Below are 17,530 nucleotides of genomic sequence, written 5' to 3' on the forward strand. Positions count from 1 at the left end.
ATCTCCTCAGGGTACGGCCTTCACATATCCATTATCCTTATTAGCCTGTATCTAATTACCACGCCTGTTGTTGTGACCCGGGCAGCGTTCCAAGTCTCCTGAAGCATATGAGCGCTCAGATCTGCTGGAGTGCGTCTCCGGGTCTTCCTTTTGTTTTGCACCGTGTTGTCGCCACATGGCCTCAGTTCTGGACTGGCTTTAGAGTGATAGTGCAGCACCGCCTCACTTCCTGCCCAATTGTGTCCTTCCTACTGAGATACAATAGGTCACCTAAAGAGAAAGCTCTCAAGCAGACTATCACAAGCTACACTGAATCAAATCAGCTTATGAATTATTCATAAGAGGTCATTGACTGTATAATAATACTGTATGGCTATTCTTGGCAATAATGTTAACTAGTTGTGAGAAGAAGGTCACCCACAAGGGAGGCTTGAAAAACTCCAGGTGTTGATTACAAACAGGCTTGCACATTGACTAGCATCCTGACACTTTACAACATGTCTGTGCTTGTAAATTACACATTTTCCCTGCAGACAAACTGTGGGGAGTTTGCAACATCACTGCATGAGTGAATTACACGCTTGCTTGTTTTCCATCTTTGGTTCTTTGCCCCCAGAGAGGACGTCGACTGGGAGTTTGAGGGATTGAGAGGAAGTTCTGGGTTTTTGGATTTGTTTAAGTTTCCATCAGGCCCTATCAGGGTCTTTTTGTCTCGTCGTACAATAACAATGAGCAGAGTGTGGAAAAGACTTCTTAAAACAATAAATAGGCTGTTTTGTGTGTCCATGGTTGGACGAAGTTGTGATTAGGTGGACTGTAACTGATAATGCTGGAATACATGACAACACAATCAGGAGGAAAGAACAATAAGTTGGGGAGACAAACATGATACTGTGACTGTGGAGAATGTTAGGCTTATTTGACTTTCATTATTGAAGTCCACATACAGTTTAGTCACGATAATAAGTTTGTTTTTAAACACTATTGGATTTAAAGGGATAGTTCACCCAAAAATGAAAATTACCCCATGATTTACTCACCCTCAAGCCATCCTAGGTATATATGACTTTCTTCTTCCAAACGAATGCAGTCAGAGTTATATGTGACCCTGGACCACAAAACCAGTCTTATGTTGCACGGGTATATTTGTAGCAATAGCCAAAAATACATTGGATGGGTCAAATTTATTGATTTTTCTTTTATGCCAAAAATCATTAGGATATTAAGTAAAGACCAAAACACACTTTGTGGTAAACAAACACTTACATAGATTCAGCCAAGGAGCACTTATTGGCTTATCAGTCATCCATTTCTACTTGCTTTATATTTTGAAATTATAAAATCAACATTATAACATATAAAAGCGTCAAAAAATCAGATTTTGTACTTCACTTTCAGAACAAAAATTTACAGATAAATTTACACTCACCCTCTTGTCATCCAAGATGTTCATGTCTTTCTTCGGTCTAAAGCAATAATTTTTTGAGAAAAAACAGGATTTCTCTTCATATAATGGATATGTATAGTGTTTGCAAGTTTGAACTTCTAAAATGTAGTTTAAATGCCGCTTCAAAGGGCTCTAAATGATCCCAGCCGAGGAAGAAGGGTCTAATCTAGTGAAACGATCGGTCATTTTCTGAAAAAAAAAACAAAAAAACAATTTATATACTTTTTAACCTCAAATGCTCGTCTTGTCTAGCTCTGTGTGTAGTCTGTGTATTCCGGTTCAATACAGTTAGGGTATGTCCAAAAACTCCCATCTCATTTTCTCCTCCAACTTCAAAATTGTCCTACATTGCTGCAGAAGTACCAACCCAGTGTTTACAAAGTGAACATGCAAAGAAGATCAAACACCCTGAACAAAAATGTAAAACGGGACGATTTTGAAGTTGGAGGAAAAAATGAGATGGGAGTTTTTGGACATACCCTAACTGTATTGAACCGGAATACACAGACTACACACAGAGCTAGACAAGACGAGCATTTGAGGTTAAAAAGTATGTAAATTGCATTTTTTTTTGCTTCACTAAATAAGACCCTTTTTTTCAGCTGAGATCGTTTAGAGCCCTTTGAATCTGCATTTAAGCTGCATTTTGTAAGTTCAAACTCGCAGGCAACATATCAGTCCATTATATGGAGAGAAATCCTGAAATGTTTTCCTCAAAAAACATAATTTCTTTACGACTGAAGAAAGAAAGACATGAACATCTTGGATGACAAGGGGGTGAGTATATTATCTGTAGTTTTTTGTTCTGGAAGTGAACTACCCATTTAATGAAGAAAGAAAAGTGCCTTGATAAACAAACTTTTCTTCAATTTGCGACTAAATCACATGTAATAACTGAAGTTGTTGGTCAGTTACATAATACTATAGGATAGTAATGGCACATTTAATCAGAAAATATATACAATTTCTATATAAAAATTTGATTTTGCATGATACTGTTGTGGTTAAAAGTACATTTTGTATGCTTCCCAACTCAAGCTTAGTGCTTTACTGTCAAATCTGTATAAACATTAAATAATCAAGAAATGAATGTGTAATATTATGAGTAACTGCTCTTATTAATGCAAAACAATAGTAATTTATAATGAAATTATCTATATTATCTATATTTGCCCTGGCATCACCATCTGTAGAACTTACTCTCAAATGTTAGTCTGGAGCCCTGGAATGGATTTTGAAGTCCAAAAAAGTACACCCATCCATCATAAATACTCCACAGGGGGTTAATAAAGGCCTTCTGAAGCGAATTGATGCATTTATGTAAGAAAAATATCCAAATTTTTAAACGCTATAAACCGTAATCCCTAGTTTCTGCTAACTGTCATACACGCATTCACGAGAGAGTGGCGTTCCAGTGGATGCATGAATGCACTTTATTGGACTTCAAAATCTCAACACCCATTCACTTTCATTATAAAGCTTGGAAAAGCCAGGACATTTTTAAATACAACTCCAACTGTATTTGTCTGAATGAACAAAAGTCACCTAGGATGGCTTGAGGCTAAGTAATTCATGACATAGTTATAATTTTTAGATGAACTGTCGCTTTAAGTTGTGATATAGACTACATTTACATTGTCTGTTTGTAGCTCACGTGGAGAACGAGGAGCAGTACACTCAGGCTCTGGAGAAGTTTGGAGAGAATTGCGTGTACCGAGACGACCCTGACTTGGGATCAGCTTTCCTGAAGTTCTCCGTCTTCACCAAGGAGCTCACAGCCCTCTTCAAGAACCTGGTGAGGACATTTATTGTGCGTTTATGTGATTTTATGTAGGGCAAATGGGTTTCAGATATCTTACCTTCCAGCTGTTAATGTGCTTGGACCTCTGGGCCCAAAAACTGATCTGGAGCCATTGGTCTATTGGGCGGATCGACTTTCATGAATGTGTTTTCGCGGTTACTGTTGCTGCTACCTCAAACAAGTTGAGCTGAATGTTATCAGTCATTGTGTAATTTATGATTCGGGATGTGTTCTTGTTAGTTTTTGTGAAGTTAATGAATAATTCCACTGACATCGTGTTTTGCATGAAAACTACTTAAAACGTCTAATTTCTCTCCCGCAGTACCAGACCTTTTTGTTTCCTCCCGGCTTTGTGTGTTTATCTCTGATTGCCATTATAGAAAGGCAATTGCACAGCTGGGAAGAAAGAGATTTTCTAATGCTGTGCTTTTATTCTCTAGTTTCAGAACATGAATAACATCATTACCTTCCCATTGGACAGTCTGCTGAAGGGAGATCTGAAAGGGGTTAAAGGGGTAAGTTCATTACTTTAAGCCAATAAACTGTTCCTTTCTTTGCGTTTTGGCAGTTTATCAGAGGCATATTGATCAGTGCTTGTCTCAAGGTGTTTCAGACACATGCACATCAGCCAATATGTAATGGATGGATAATATTCCTTGGCACGCAGGTCTTGAGTTTCATGCATAATCAATTACTTGTAACTGAATACACATTTTATTTTATTTTATTTTAATTTTAATTTATATATATATATATATATATATATATATATAATTTTTTTTTTTTTTTATTCCAATGCATTATTAAATAAGGGTTCCAACGCTGGGCCTTTGTATATTTTCCCCAAGTCTAAAGATCTCAGTAACATGCAATTTTAAATATTCTGTTGCCGATTTATGCTCACTGGCTCAGATTTTGAAAGTCATTAGAAGTCTCATTTAATTAGCAGTGCGACATTCTGCTTTCACACATAATATTCCTCAATGCTGTTGGTTGAATGTGTCTGGCAGGAACTCTAGTACCAGTCTTAGACTCCCGTATGTCTGTTTACGCTCGCATGAACATTCTTGAGCAGAAGACAGCTGGTGGAAGCTCTGTACTGAACTGATTCTCAGAATGTCCTTCCAGTTCATTAATGTCCACCGTGACCTCCTGACCTTCTCTGCACCACGTGATCGTTTTGTTAGCTCTTAGGGGGAGTCTGATGTGATTTACTCCTAATGAGGCGCTTCACTCAGCTCCTTGTCTCGTTTCCCTGGAGACTTCACTTTCGCGCCGTGATGGGGCTGCAAAAGATATTCTGCCTGGGTGAAGTGATTCCTTAAATGTGTAGTTAAAAATAAAGGGATGGTTAACTGAATCAGTGAGACCCCTACAGGCATTAATTGGGCCTTAATAGTCACTTTACGTGTTTGGACCTACACAGTGGTTCTCTCCATCTGAGGTAGCATTCATAACATCACTGCCTCGTACTGCTATTTCTCATAATAAATGCCTTGGTTTACACTTAGTGTAATCTATTTCCTATGGAAGCCTGTTTCCATCACTCAGTAAAACATTTTAAAAAGGTAATTGCGGCTTTTTCTCAGAATTGAGAGTTTATATCTCACAATTCTGACTTGCAATTATAAATATCTGTTATGAAATCTGAATCGCAGTTGTGGTGAAAACGGGCTTCCATAGTTTTTCATCGTACTGTGAAGAAAGCTGTTCAACCATTGAGATTTGCACTTTTGGTCACATGCCCAGAGACATTGCTGTTACATAAAACTAAGACTATATCCTTTTCTTTTCTGTGACAGTCAGGGACTTTGTGTATGTGGTAACTGGAGTATTTCTGCTTTATATTTATATATATGTTTGTTTGTTTGTTTGTTTTTTCACATTGGTTAGACAAGTCTGTAAGAAAACTGGACTGAATTTCCTTGCCACTATAACAGATTTAGAGTTTGTTGAAATTACCATATTACTATATAAAATTATATAAATAAAATGGTTAAAACAAATAACTAGTCTGGCCTGAGCTCTTGCAGAAGCATCAGATTCCCATATAAATACACCTCAGATGAAGATGTAAATCCTGCTATAGAGGTGATTGGGAGGACATTGACGGCTGCAGTTATGGAGTGCTAATGGTCTCAGAACGGTCCGTGTCAGCATCGCACTTGATTCAGAGCGCAGTAGGGGACGCTGCTAATGGTTGGAGATTACAGGCCTCGTCTTGGGCCATCATTCCAGTCATTAACCTGGACCTGTGCCTCATTAACCTATCAGCAAATGGATCTTTGAAATGAAATGTCTTTGGTGTCATCACAAGGTCATCTGTTTTGTTACCTGTCTTTGGACTTGCAGTTACTTTTCCCATTTTTGTTTTATAGGTTATTTAGTAATTTTACAACTCATTATTGTTCCTTCTCAGGGCTCTACAGTACGACCACATCAGTTGCATTTGCGACTGAAAACGTGCAACTATGAAAAATATTTAGCACTAGTGCGACTGACCCGATCAGCATATTTGTGTTTAAGCTGAGGGGAGCTTCAAAGGTTTCTATGTGTTTTTGCAGCGTTGAGTAATGTATCATAGACATATCTCATGAATCTTTTCATAAACAAAGTGTAGAGAGAGTGTAAATAACAGATTCAATGTGCAGTGTAAAGAGCTTCGTTGATTATAATGGAACTTTATGAGATCGCAATGAAGTGACAGCTTTTAATGATATTTAAGGGAGTTTATAAATGAGATATTGATTTAATACAACAGTTAAACAAGAAGGTAATATTAAGTGACTTACATTGTCTGACTATAACACGATTGCCCGATTTTGCTCTATTTCGACATCAAAAATAGTCTGAAACAAGTCACAACTGAGCTGCTGTGCATCTCCATTTAAACCTCAAACACAGCGTTGTTTAGTTTTTAAATGAACATGCGTTTTAAACGAATCTAGTGAGTCAAATGATTCAATTTCCCATTCAAAGAGAGTCACTTGCTTTATTCCTAAATGAATCCTAAAGCCATTTGAACGAATCAAATGAATGAATGATTCAGTAATTAAATCAGTGACTTGCCGCCACCTACTGGCAGTTTCAGTTTCATTTTTAAAGTATCATTTCAGTTATTTAAATAATTTAGTATTTCTGTATTCAAAATGTTATATTTAAAACATTAATCTCAACATGAATTTATGAATTTAATTGCACTCATGCCACCTCTGAGCCTTATTAAACATATGAAAACACATACAAGCCACTTTTAAATTCTTCTGTGCCACCTCTGTAATACAAATTAGTTGTGTTAATACCAGTTGTATATGATTGGTAACTTATTCTTACACTGTAAAAAACAATTTGTTGAGTCAACTTAAAATAATTTGTAACCTGGCTGCCTTCAAATTTTAAGTTCAGTCAACTCAAAAAAAGGTTATTCAACTTGAAATGTTAAATTATACTAAGTGACAACTTAGATATTTGTTTTGAATCAACTTAAAATTTTAAGGCAGCTGGGTTACCCATCTGTTAAGTTTAACAAACACAAATATCTAAGTTGTTACTTAGTACAACTTAACATTTCTGTTGACTAAACTTATTTTAGTTGACTGAACTTAACATTTTAAGGCAGCAGGGTAACAAATTATTTTAAGCTGACTAAACAAATTGTGGTTTTTATTTTTTACAGTGTACTTGTTATTGATTTAATTAGAAATTTGAAAAATTAATAATAAAAAAAAAATATTTTTTTAAATTTGGAATAAAAGATGACATACTTTTAATAAATTTTAAGGAGTCAAATATCATCTCGTAATGGGAAGGCTAATTTTTGATCAGATTTTTTGATTATTGATTAGAAGGTGCTCCTAAATCTTTCAAGTTAGGAGTACAAGTGAGTGTAGAGCCCTGCTTCTCTTACGTTTAATTAATATCTGCTTATTTTTCACCGAAGTTGTTGTTTTGTGTTTTGGGGCAGAAGATTGTAACATCCTGTTACAGATTGATTATTTTCTCTTTTTTGTTACATTCTCCTTATTTTAAACTGGGAGAAATGCAGCAATGATAACTAATGTTCATTTATTCAACTTGTGAAGTAGAGATTGTAATATGTCAGAAAGCTTGACCCCTAACGTTCCCTTTTCTTGAACCTGAGTTGCATGTCGTCTGAATTGCTGAGAGAAGCGGAATTGCAACCCTCATAAAACTGACGTGCGGATGAGCTGACATCATGCCAAAACCTCTCAACTTGATGATGGTGCTGTCTGTTGCTCAGCTGCATCTATTGTCTTACAGTGTGTGTTTGTGAACGACACTTCCTCTGTTCAGTCAGTCCCACTAACTTTGCTGGTGTAGACGGTTTTGTCGGAGGGAGTGATGTCAGCGCTGAAGCTCGCTGAGCTGTGAAACCCACCCACTCAGGCTTTTTCAGACCCTCTGGCTAATTGATTTTGTGGTCTAAATCCAGGTGATGCTGTGTGACTCAGCTTGTTAGAGATAGGTATCCTGGTGCTGTGTGGTGAGGAATGATGATTTATAGTTCAGTCAAAGCAACATGAAGCAGCTCGAAACAGTGTGTTATGCCATTCAGAAATGTCTCTCTTTGTCTCTCTACGTCAGGTCTCTTCTGCGTTCATGAGTTAATAGGCTAAACAGTCATTTTCTGAATACCTGAAGAGGCCCTTTTGGTGACTGAGATTGTTTCTATAATGAGCCTTGAAGATCTCTCTCATTCAGACTGTTTTAAAAACAGCACTTGAGTTGAACTAGCCACCATATTGATAATCAATTAATTTGTTGATTCTTTCTTCAGGTAATCTGATATTTCACATCGTGCATGGTGCTCCACAAACCATGCGTAAAATGCTTTATGTATAATGAATGTTAGAAAGTGATTGAGAAGAGAGTTTGAATAACCAAAAACATGTTAAAGTGTTAACTTGTAAGAACAATGATGAAGTTAATTCCCTTTCTCTTTTGCACTCTGTTTGTATTTGCACACTTGTTTATTTTTTTGTAAAATGTAAAATGTTCAAATGTTGAAACCCTGACAACAAAATGTAGGTAATTTTGTGTGTATTTTAAGATATGTTTTTCACTATTTTAATGTGACATCACATACATTTTAGTTGATTATTTTCATTGTAAGGTATTGTTGATTATTTTATTTTAAATAATTTTACTTTAATTAATTGAATTTAATTATTTAATTTTACTTTATTATTTAAATTGAAATTTAATTTAATTTTACTTTACTTTTTATTGTTTTATTTTACTTTACTTCACTTTGATTTAACTTTACTTTTATTTATTTATTTATTTTTTTTACTTTTTCATTATTTTATTTTACCTTAATTTAATTTATTTATTTTACTTTATTTCACTTTAATTTTACTTTTTCTTTTCTTGTTTTTATTTTATTTTACTTTATTTTTTTTCTATTGTTTTCTTTTATTTCATTATTGAATTTTATTTTACTTTAATTTATTTTTTGTTTGACTTTATTTTATTTTTATTTATTTTATTTAATTTTGCTTCGCTTTGCTTTATTTTACCTTACTTTTATTTTTTTTATTTTATTTTACCTTTTTAATTATTTTTATTTTACTTTTTTTAATTTTGTTTCATTTTGTTTATTTTGTTTTGTTTATTTCTTTTATTTCTATTTTATTTTGCTTTTGCTTTAATTTATTTTGTATTTTATTATTTAATTTTACTTTACTTCACTTTGGTTTATTTTATTTTACTTTTTAATATTTTTTTTACTTTTTACTTTTTTATTTTTATTATTTTTATTATTATTTATTATATTTTTTTTCATTATTTAATTTAATTTTACTTTATTTTTTTATTGTGTCTGTTTTTATTTTATTCTTTATTTTGCTTTATTTTACTTTACATTACATTACTTTAATTTAATGATTTTTTTAAACTGTACTTTTCATTTTATTTTATTTTTGACATAACATGATCATTTTGTTTTGTTTTGTACTTAACATGATCCATAATCCTTAACTCATGAGCATTTTCATTGTGTATAGAAAAACAAAAATAAGCTGCTTGGTTGGTAGGTTTTTCTACTGAAAGTAATTCACAGATGTTACTGAATTGATCCGTTCATATTTACACATTACACTTACATAAAATTACGACACTTTATATATATATATATATATATATATATATATATATATATATATACATATTACATATTATATATTATATATTACATGCTGATATACATATACATGTTACATATTATTTATACATACATCTTATGTATTTATATTTAAATGAGTACATCTAATATCTTCCAATTTCTGTTACATTGATTCAACCATGGAATGTTTTGGAGATGTGTGTTCCTTCAATGTACAGTCATTTTCTTGTCAAACTCCTCTTACTGAGCCATTATTGTTGGCACAGATGAGACTGTTTTCAGCACAACTCAAGCTGTGTGTAACATCTGTTATGGAAGCACATTAACAGAGTTGGTAAGACTCTTAGGAAGTCCCTCTACAAACACAGCCTTCTGTTATTAGAGTAAACCCTCAGCAGAGCTGCAGGAGAACGCTCTGTTTGCCCAAGCAGAATTTCCCTAAAACTTGCAGATGATGTCATTACAGAAAACAGCCACTGGCATGACATCAGGTACTTTCTTTATGAGCATGACATCAAGTGCGATGACGTACACCGAGTTCGGCATCCAAGTAGTGATTCCATGCCACTCTTCTGCTAGTCTAAGCCTCAAACCTTGCCATTTTTGTGCAAAATACAAGCTCCAATCTGACTGGCTGGCTGATATATCAAATCTAAAGCAGGGCTGTCACGATCCCTCAATTCAATTCAAGTACTCGACAGCCCAAAACATGACAATATTTGACCATTTTCAGCAGCAGTAATTAGCAAAATATGTGAGTTTTGTTCGGTTCAGGCATTGTTTACATTCAGTAGGGCTGTTCAGTTCAGATTCCTGGTTCTGGAATCGATGGGATTCGATTCCAAGAATCGATTTCTCATTTGTTTTCATTTTTTTTTTTTTTTTTAATTAAATTCCTGTTTTTTAGATTGGAGAAACCTAATTTCGCCATGACTGCAGGATATAAACTCCATATAAAGTAGCCTTCTCATAATATGAAGCTTTATTTGTCAAAACTGCAAAATATTTCTGTAGCTCTGAATAATTTTGAAATTGTAATTTTGTCTGCATTGCCCATGAAATTAGTCATAGCCCACAGCTCAGCAGTGGACATGTGTTTATTGCATGAAAGCAACAAGATGTGAAGGTTCTAAAATACATGTGCACAGTTCAGATGAATGATGTTTACTTTAACTGTATGCTTTGCACAAAATTAATAAACTGTACACTGAAACAAAATAATCAGAACATTAACAATATCACTAATGTAAGAGCTTATGGTTTATCTGTCAATCAGATGCGTTGACAAACAGAGCTGTGCTCTCTGCGTTTCTTTCAGAATTATAATTGGCTGATTGAAAGGTTAAAAAAATAGCATTTAATTTAAGATGAAAGTAAGATAAAAACTCTCGATCACGTTGTGATCTATTCTGTCGTGCAGCGCTCAAAATTGTGGACAACATAAGCCAGTTCCACCCTAAAATAACAAAACAGGTTTATTAAAACGATCTATCCGTAAGATCCTTTTCGTGGAAACGAATCAGGCTTCTAATCACTATTAGTGAGCAAGAGGAGAATTAATGCAATAATAATGGGTTCTTCTCAAATGGAAGAATGCATCCTTAAACTCAGACGTGCTCAGTACCGACTAGTTTTCAGCGGGGTTTTTTTGTGAATCAACATTAAGTGACGTTTGATGACGTAGCTGCCGAGATACGCAGCCTTTGTAGGATGTAGCCTTTCGTTTGAGAGGCACCCACAGTTAAGCTTTTTCAGTTCCAACTCTTGGAATTGACTCTCAATTCCCAACGCCTCAGAATCTATTCTTTTTGGAATCGATTCCTAGCCCTACAGGAAAGAGCGCAATAGTTTGACAAACTAAAATTAATAGGTGGAAAATAGACATAAGAGCAGTATTAATTAGCTAATCATGCTAACAACATGCTAGTAGCTTGTTAATTATGTTAGCACCATGCTAGTAAAATGTTAGGAGCTTGCTAATCATGCTAATAACATGTTAACGACATGCTAATCATGCTACAATCATGCTAGCAACATGCTACTAACTTGCTAATCTTGCTAGAAACATGCTAGCAACTTGCTAATCATGCTAACAACATGCTGCTAACTTGCTAATCATGCTAGTAACGTGCTAATCATGCTAACAACATGCTAGTAACTTGTTAATCATGCTAATAACATGTTAACGACATGCTAATCATGCTACAATCATGCTAGCAACATGCTACTAACTTGCTAATCTTGCTAAACATGCTAGTAACTTGCTAATCATGCTAACAACATGCTGTTAACTTGCTAATCATGCTAGTAACTTGCTAATCTTGCTAACAACATGCTAGTAACTTGCTAGTCATGCTAGAAACATGCTACCAACATGCTAGTAACTTGTTAATCATGCTAATAACATGCTAACGACATGCTAATCATGCTACAATCATGCTAGCAACATGCTACTAACTTGCTAATCTTGCTAATCATGCTAGTAACTTGCTAATCATGCTAACAACATGCTGCTAACTTGCTAATCATGCTAGTAACTTGCTAGTCATGCTAGAAACATGCTAGAAACATGCTAGTAACTTGCTAATCATGTTAATAACATGCTAACGACATGCTAATCATGCTAGTAACTTGCTAATCATGCTAACAACATGCTACTAACTTGCTAATCTTGTTAGAAACATGCTAGCAACTTGCTAATCATGCTAGAAACATGCTAAACTTGCTTATCATGCTAGTAACTTGCTAATCATGCTAACAACATGCTGCTAACTTGCTAATTATGCTAGTAACTTGCTAATCATGTTAACAAAATGCTAGTAACTTGCTAGTCATGCTAGAAACATGATACCAACATGCTAGTAACTTGTTAATCATGCTAATAACATGCTAACGACATGCTAATCATGCTACAGTCATGCTAGCAACATGCTGCTAACTTGCTAATCTTGTTAGAAACATGCTAGCAACTTGCTAATCATGCTAACAACATGCTAGTATGCATGTAGCTTGTTAATTATGTTAGCACCATGCTAGTAACATGGTAATTATGCTAACAACATGCTAATAACATGTTAGTCATCCTAGAAACATGTTATCAACTTGCTAATCATGCTAGTAACATGCTACTAACATGCTAGTGACTTGCTAATCATGCTAATAACATGCTAACAACATGCTAATCATGTTACAATCATGCTATCAACATGTTGCTAATCTTGCTAGAAACATGCTAGCAACTTGCTAATCATGCTAGAAACATGCTAGTAACTTGCTAATCATGCTAATAACTTGCTATGCTAACAACATGCTAGTAACTTGCTAATTATGTTAGCACCATGCTAGTAAAATGCTAGTAACTTGCTAATAATCCTATAAGCATGCTAACAACATGCTAGTACCTTGCTAATCATTATAACATCATCCTAGTCACATGTTAATCATGTTAATAACATGCAAACAACATTCTATCTATCTCTGACAGACTGTATTGCCTTCAAAACATCCAAACTTTAAGCTTTTCAAACTACTTTAGAATTCAAACTATTTCAGACTGAAAACCATCAAACTTAAAACTTTTTAAAACTTCATAAACTTTTCAAACTCTTTAAAACTTTCTGTTCCGGCTTTCTCAACTCTAGTTATAATTATGGACCCTTATCCCAAGCCTGTGATGACGCGTTTTAACGGTCATCATTGTCATAAATCCTTCAAACTTTTTAATATTTTGATTTTTAAAAATATGTATGTGCATTTATAATACTATATTTTGTATTATACCACCTTTTCATCAAGTTACCAAAAAACTAGTTAGCGCTATGCAAGGGTGTTTCTAATGCCACGTCTATGGGAGGGAGGGTAAATTTGACATTGTTCTCTCTTCTGGCTGCCGATATCAGTCTCTCTCAATTTTTTTCCTCTGAGTGAAAGCCGTGAAAACACTGTCGTGTAGTTTTTCTTTTGCTATTTGAGCAGATGGGAATGCAAAAAATATATTTGTGGTACTCTCCCATTCACTGCTCTCGGATTTTACCCAACCATGACGACTTCTGCTATGAGAAACCTGGAAATGTGAGAAAGGTCCATTCAGTTACATCATACAGTAAAGTATCTGGCTCTATGAGACAGTACTTCTGCTCAGGCCTGTTTTTACTCCGTTAGTAGGGTTAAGCTGCTAATGTCAAAATGTGAGTTGAGTCACACCCCTTTTGATGCTGGGATGCTCATTAGGTAGGTTTTGATGCTGGTCTTTAGCTGGTCATGTTGCTGGTCAAGGACCAGCATAGGGCCAGCTTAAACCAGGGACTCAACAGGGACTGTAAGTCTGTCTAATGAATCTCTCTCTCTGTCTTTGCAGGATCTCAAGAAGCCCTTTGATAAAGCCTGGAAAGACTATGAGACTAAAGTGTAAGAGATTTTCATAGAATTCATTAATTTCTGTCATGCATGTTTGCTTAAATCTTAGTCTGAAAATTAATTAAACTGAAAGGAAATGCCCTGAGTGTCAAATGAGGGATCAGCGGTGCCCGGCACTCTGGATAATGAGCTGTCATTGTTAGCACCTCACTTCCTGTATTCCTGTCACACTGATTGCTGTGCATGCGACAATGTATGACATTCATGTAGCACTTTTTATATATTTTCCAAGCTGCAAGGGACATTCTTTACTGAAAGGGTAATATATTTTCTTCTAACACGTCATTTGATGAATTGATTTACCGTTGAAGCCAGGTGCTGTCTTTTTTAATATCATTGCTGTTTTCCAGTTTTGCAAATATTTCATGATTCACCCCCCCCCATCGCTGGATATAATCTCCGGCGTTTGATTGTGATCGATACCTTCATGTTTCCAGACAGAAAGAAATGAAACCGTCTTCTAACGTGACACTGGCCCTGACTCCATTAAACTGGTTTTCATCGTCACCTCCGCTACAGTTTGAGTTCACTTCAGTCTCTGTGTCTGTGCAAAGCTTTCGGCTTTCTCGCAAATTGCAGTTTGCGCGGCAGGCTTCGTTTGTGCAAATATCCTGCTAATGAATATGCTGGAGTTCTTGCTGTGCTTGTTTAAGAGACAATGAATCTGACACTAAAAATAACGTGGTGCCTAAGGAGATCAGGTGAACGGCGGGAAACATCAAATCACGATTCATTTTTACTTTTTTGTTTGCGTGTGTTTATTTCTACCAAAGATGAAAGCAACGCTCCACCGTTTTTGTGTTTTGTTTTGAACTGGTTTGATATTGAATGTTATCTTTTCACAAAAATGGTGGACTGTTCTTTACAGTCATCGGTGGAAGTGATGTGCTGACATGTGGGAGCCTGTTAAGTCTCATTTTAGATGTACAGAAGAATATCTAAAGTAATTGTTGGGGAAGGTGCTAAAACACACACACAATAACGCTACAAGCATGAATTATATTTAATTATGATTATATTTAATAAACATAATTATATTTAATTATTATTAAGAGTCACATTTTTGGACTTTCATAATTTTGAACTGTATGTAACTGAGTCAAGAACAAGGAAATTGAGTATTTGAGTTTTTATCAACGTATTGTCAAAAATAATATTTTGTAGGTTTTAATATTTATATTATTTATTTTAGTGCTGAATGTAGCCATGACATTTGGCTTGGCACTAAAACACAAATATTTTTTTTCTGCTAAAATAAAACAAAGTAAAATAAAAGCTAAACTAAAATTAAAATATAAAGTATAAAAATAAAATAAAATGTAAAAAATAAAATATAGTTTTTTATATATATATATATATGTAATTTATTTCATTGTTTTTGCCATGAAAGTAGGCATGAAATTTAGCTTGGTGCTGAAACACAACACAAAATAAAATAAAGGTTTTAATATCTATATAATTAAAAAAAATTAAACTAAAAACATAAAAAATAAATAAAATAAAATAAAATAAAATGAAATTCTAGTATTTATATAATATTTTGTGATTTCATATTATAAAATATATAAATGTCTTTTGCCATGAAAATAGGCATGAAGTTTGGCTTGATGCTAAAACACAAACAGTTTTTTTTTTCCCTTGCTAACATCAAATTAAATAAAATCAAATAAAACAATGAAATAAAATAAAGATGAAAGGAATTAAAAAAAAAATACAAAAAAAAAGAAAAGAAAATATGGGTTTTAATATTTATATAATTTGTTTTATTGTTTTTGCCATGAAAATAGCCATGAAATTTGGCTTGGTGCTAAAACACAAACAAACATTTTTCTTCTTCTTCTTCTTCTTCTTATTAATTTATTTTTTAAATAAGAAAATAAAATATAAAAAAAAAAAAAAATAATAAAATATCAAAAGTAAAATAAATAAAATAAAAACAAAACTAAAATGTATGTGTCTCTCTCTCTCTCTCTCTCTCTCTCTCTCTCTCTCTCTCTCTATATATATATATATATATATATAAAACAGGTTCACTGAAACTACTCTGACAAAAAATGTTAACCAAAAATGCTAAATAAATAAATGCTGTCATCATTTACTCACCCTCATGTTGTAACAAATCTGACCTTTTCTTCTGTGGAACACAAAATATTTTGAAGAATGTTGTGTGATTTTGATTATACTAACTAACTAAAATTCTTTTGTGCTCTGCAAAGGATAGAAATGCATAACATTCAGTTATTTTTATTTTCTCAGTAAGTTAATAGTCTTGCTTCTTCCCAACACTGAACGTAATACGGAAACCAAAATTGTTGTCAGCGGCAGCTCCTCATGCTAACACATCACTTCATTCAGCGCTTGATGCATTTTATCAGTCTTTTTTTTTTTTTTTTTTTTTTTGCTTTTTCCTTTTTTTTCCTTTCTAGTTTCACTAACTAGAAATATTTTATTTTGGAAATGGCTTCTAGTGTTCAGCCATCTCTCGACCACATCTCCTCGCTAGGCTTCTGAAAAGCAGAGGTTCCAGAAATGGCCAGCCTGCTTCAGCAAAGAGCGCATACAGGCCTAAACCAAACGCATGAGGCTCTCTCTGGAATCCTGTGTCTGAGAGCAGGGCCCTCCTTCCCCACAGAGGAAATGCTGCATCCGTAACGTGGGGTACAATATGCCGCTGGAGCATATGGAAAAGAATGCCCTGCTGCATGAGTGTTTCCTGTGCGTTTGTGTGTCCCAGTTTTTAAGGTGGTCTGTGTGTGTTTCACGCAGTTCGAAAATCGAGAAGGAGAAAAAAGAGCACGCCCGACAGCACGGCATGATCCGGACGGAGATCAGTGGAGCGGAGATCGCAGAGGAGATGGAGAAGGAGCGGCGTTTCTTTCAGCTTCAGATGTGTGAGGTCAGAGGCGACACATTTCTTTGGAGAATCCTGTAAAAGGCACTTCCTGTACAGTGTGTGTGCTTCAGTCTCCTCTATTGTTTTGTTACAGTACCTTCTCAAAGTCAATGAAATCAAGATCAAAAAAGGCGTCGACTTGCTTCAGAATCTCATCAAATACTTTCACGCACAGTGCAAGTAAGTATGGCCGTGTGTTTCAGTGTTTCTCTTAAAGGGGACCTTTTATGCAAAAATCACTTTTATAGATAACTCATAAGCGCGCACTTATTATGCACAGTACAATCAGATGACTGACTTTTACGAACATATAAGGCTAAACACCACTACTGAGAGTTTCTGACATTTTCGGTGCGTGAAATTGTCTTTTGTTTTCGCTGGTTCTTGAAGCTCCGCCCTTTTCTGAAAAAAGGGGTAGGAACAGCAGCTCATTTGCATGTAAAGGGACAAACACAAAAACGGCTCGTTTTGGCTTATACCCTAAAAGTGGTCATTTTAACCAGCTTGAAAAAATATCTGTCAGGTTTTTTGAGCTAAAACTTAGGGCTGGGTACATTATCAGGGAATCTAATATCCTAAATAATACGATCCTAAAAGCAAAATAGATGAACTATTGTTCATTTGGGTCCAATGTTGTTTTCATCACTTTTTTTTTTTTTTAACTAAAATGGAGCATGTGTTTAATTATTTGGAAGATAACTGGCATTGTCTTCTGTCGTAGCTTCTTTCAGGATGGTCTCAAAGCAGTGGACAACCTCAAACCCTCAATAGAAAAACTCGCCACAGATTTGCACTCGGTGAGAGGCTCTTCACAGATAAATCACTGAC

The 17,530-nt window shown here is 34.7% G+C and overlaps 1 protein-coding gene across 4 annotated transcripts in view; it reads left to right on the forward strand.

The window, feature by feature from the left end:
• asap2a (ArfGAP with SH3 domain, ankyrin repeat and PH domain 2a) overlaps window positions 1-17,530 on the forward strand; it is an 85,194-nt gene that overhangs the window by 39,407 nt on the left and 28,257 nt on the right. For 2 of the 4 annotated variants that reach the window (XM_051132627.1, XM_051132629.1), the window contains exons 3-9: window positions 3,097-3,242; window positions 3,689-3,763; window positions 13,751-13,800; window positions 14,042-14,068; window positions 16,576-16,705; window positions 16,797-16,882; window positions 17,424-17,499. In XM_051132627.1, coding sequence (XP_050988584.1) covers window positions 3,097-3,242; window positions 3,689-3,763; window positions 13,751-13,800; window positions 14,042-14,068; window positions 16,576-16,705; window positions 16,797-16,882; window positions 17,424-17,499 — 590 coding nt within the window. The remainder of the gene's footprint in view (window positions 1-3,096; window positions 3,243-3,688; window positions 3,764-13,750; window positions 13,801-14,041; window positions 14,069-16,575; window positions 16,706-16,796; window positions 16,883-17,423; window positions 17,500-17,530) is intronic. The other 2 variants (XM_051132628.1, XM_051132630.1) reach the window with 1 other exon arrangement.

The sequence above is a fragment of the Labeo rohita genome, chromosome 17 (genome assembly GCF_022985175.1).
Source record: "Labeo rohita strain BAU-BD-2019 chromosome 17, IGBB_LRoh.1.0, whole genome shotgun sequence".
Lineage (NCBI taxonomy): Eukaryota > Metazoa > Chordata > Actinopteri > Cypriniformes > Cyprinidae > Labeo > Labeo rohita.